General features: G+C 52.3%; 1 protein-coding gene across 1 annotated transcript in view; it reads left to right on the top strand.

The window, feature by feature from the left end:
* Nucleotides 1–459, top strand: part of PLOD3 (procollagen-lysine,2-oxoglutarate 5-dioxygenase 3) — a 7,897-nt gene extending 7,438 nt beyond the window's left edge. The window contains exon 16 of the mRNA XM_007942310.2: nt 304–459. Coding sequence (XP_007940501.1) covers nt 304–459 — 156 coding nt within the window. The remainder of the gene's footprint in view (nt 1–303) is intronic.
* The last annotated feature ends 2,517 nt before the right edge of the window (nt 460–2,976 follow it).

Genomic DNA, 2,976 nt, shown 5'->3' with positions numbered 1-2,976 from the left:
CCCGGCCCTCCGCTGCCCTCCCCGCCTCAGAGCCCCTGCACCCGGCCCTCCGCTGCCCTCCCCGCCTCTTTCTCCATTTCTTCTTGGCAGGTCTCCACTCCTGAGCCCCTCCTGGGTGGGCCGTTTGCTATTCCTCCTGCACCTCCCATCTCTCCTTGGCCCCTGCGTCTGTTCCCTCTGGTCTGCCTCTCACCCCCACCCCCACCCATGCCTAGGGCCCCGCAGCCCCCACTTGTATCTTCCTGCTCCCCGGTCAGTCCCCACGTCTGCTCACCCTCCTTTTCTGTTCCCTTCTCTTCCCAGGGAGGTGGCTGCCGCTTCCTGCGCTATGACTGTGTGATCTCGTCCCCGCGGAAGGGCTGGGGGCTGCTGCACCCTGGCCGTCTCACCCACTACCACGAGGGGCTGCCCACTACTCGGGGCACTCGCTACATCATGGTGTCCTTTGTCGACCCCTGACCTTCAACCACTCTGCCAAACCTTCCCCACCGCAGTGCCTTCTTGGGCGGCCTGGGTGAGGCCCCCAGCCTTGAAGAGGAGGGGCCTGTCTGTCTCCTCGCTTCCTGTGTGTATGTTCGGTATGCCTGGAACTGAATGTGTCGCCTTGTCCCCCTGCACATGGCCCTCTCAGGAAGCTCCTGGAGCCCCTGCCCCCTCCCCGCAGCTCCCAGGGGTTCCTGGGGAGAGGGCTTCTGGGGGTTTCCAGTGTGATAAATTATTAAGGTTTCTCGACCTCCCTCCTCCCCCAATAAAGGAGGATTTGTACCTCTCGAGTCCGGCTGTGTGCTTCCGTCAACCTCTGGACCCTGTGTCTCCTGCCACCTAGAGGGGAGGGGAGACCCCTGCTCTGAAAAGAAAGGACAGAGGCAGGAAAAGGGGGGAGGGGCACAATGGTAGCTCCAGGTGGGAACCAGCTGGAGAAAGTGCCTCAGAAGGGCCAGACCCCAAGAGACAGCAAGGTCAGCTCCCAGGAAAGCTCGCCCGCACACCCTGCCTCCAGCTCTCCTCCAGGAGTCTCTGATCACTTGATGCCATCTCCTCCCTTGCATGAAGGGTGAGCCCAAAACTCCCCACCCCCAAGCGTGGGTTCTGATGGGGGCAGACAGGCTGGAGACTTACCTTACCTGTAGCTGGCTGTGTGTGTGTGTGAAAATACATGTAACATAAAATTGACCACTTTAATCCTTTTTAGATGTATAACCCAGAGGCATTTAGTGTAGTCACAATGTTGTGTAACTCTCACCACTGTCTATTGCCAGAACTTTCTCATCCCAAACAGAAACTTTGTACCCACGGAACAATAATTCTCTGTTCGTCCCTCCCCCCAGTCCCCAGGAACCACTCAATCACTTTGTGTCTCTGAGCGGCTTGTCCTAGATGCCTCACATAAGTGGACTCATAATACTTGTCCTTTTGTGGCTGGCTTCTTTCACTTAGTGTAATGCTCTCATTATTACCATAATGCATTTCTTTATCAGTTTGTCATACTGTGCTGGCTTGCATTTGGCTGTGACGCTGGAGGCTATGTCACTGGTATTTCAGATACCAGCAGAGTCACCTGTAGGGAACAGGTTTCAACAGAGCTTCCAGAGTAAGACAGACTAGGAAGAAAAGAGGGGCCCATCCACCTCTGAAAAAATTGGCCACTGAAAACCTTATGAATAAGAGTGCAGTACCAAGGCTTGTTAGGACGGCACAGGGCCGGGCAGTGTTTCGTTCTGTTGTATGTAGGGTCTCTGAGTCAGAGCCGATCTGATGGCACCTAATAACGTTTTCAAGGTTCATCCATGTTGCAAGACACATCGGAACTTCATTCCTTTCTGTGGATAAATACTATTCCGTTGTATGGCTGTGCCATGTTTTGTTTATCCATTCACCTGCTGGTGAACACTTGTTTCCATCTTTTGGTTATTATGAATCCTTTTGCTATAAATGTTGGCCGTGAGTATCTGTTTGAATCCATTTGTAGCTCTTGAGGATATACATCTAGGGTTGGAATTGATGGTGGTTGTTAAGAGCTGTTGAGTCCATTCTGACTCCCAGCTAACCCATGTACAACTGCTTTGTAGGTTTCTTGGTGTAACCGTTACCAAGGCAGATTGCCAGGCCTTTTCCACAGGGCTGCTGGGTGGGTTCAAACTGCCAACCTTTTGGTTAGTAGTCAAGTGGTTAACTGTTTGTTCCACCAGAGGTCCTTGGAATCTCTGGGTCCCATCATAATTCTAGGTTTAAATTTTGAGGAATTGTCTGTTTTCCACAGATGATGTACCATTTTACATTCCTACCAGCAATACGGGAGCTCTGGTAGCATAGCGCCTAAGGCACTTCACTGCTAACCAGAAGGCTGGTGGATCAAACCCACCAGCCACTCCTCAGAAGGAAGGTTGGGCAATCTACTTCTGTAGTGATATCACCTTGGAAACCCAAGGAGAGGTCACTATGAGTCAGGGCTGACTTGACGGCACATAATAACAACCAGCAATACACAAAAGTTCCAATTTATCCATATCCTCACCAACACTTGTTAATTTTTGTGTGTTTTCATTGTTGTTGTTTTTCATAATTGCCATCCTCTCTCTGGTCCTTGGCCTCTTGGCCCCTCAGCTTCTTTCTGCTCCAGCAAATGCCACAAAGCTCTGTAGCCTTACCGATAAGTGCCTGGAGTCACCCCACTCTGCCAGGAAGCCTTAGCCCGGAGGCACCCAGCCATCTGACTCTGTGGGTGGGTGAGGCTAACTCTGCCAGCAGATACCTGAAGCCTCCTGCCCAGAGTTGCTCAGCTCTTGTTCCGTGGGCAGACACCCGCACCGTCTCACTCTGCTCCCCTGGTCCTGCTGCTGCTGTTTCTGCCCCTGCCTCTCACCCTCCACGCCATCTCTGCCTTTACAACCCTCCTAATTTCCTTCTGCGCCATCCCCAGAATAGCCTCTGATCTCCAAAATTCCACCAACAGTCTCTCTTTTTTTTTTTTTTTTT

The sequence above is a fragment of the Orycteropus afer genome, unplaced genomic scaffold (assembly GCF_000298275.1).
Source record: "Orycteropus afer afer isolate SDZICR_OR568_19922 unplaced genomic scaffold, OryAfe1.0 scaffold00006, whole genome shotgun sequence".
NCBI lineage: Eukaryota > Metazoa > Chordata > Mammalia > Tubulidentata > Orycteropodidae > Orycteropus > Orycteropus afer.
This window is presented reverse-complemented; position numbering and strand designations above follow the sequence as displayed.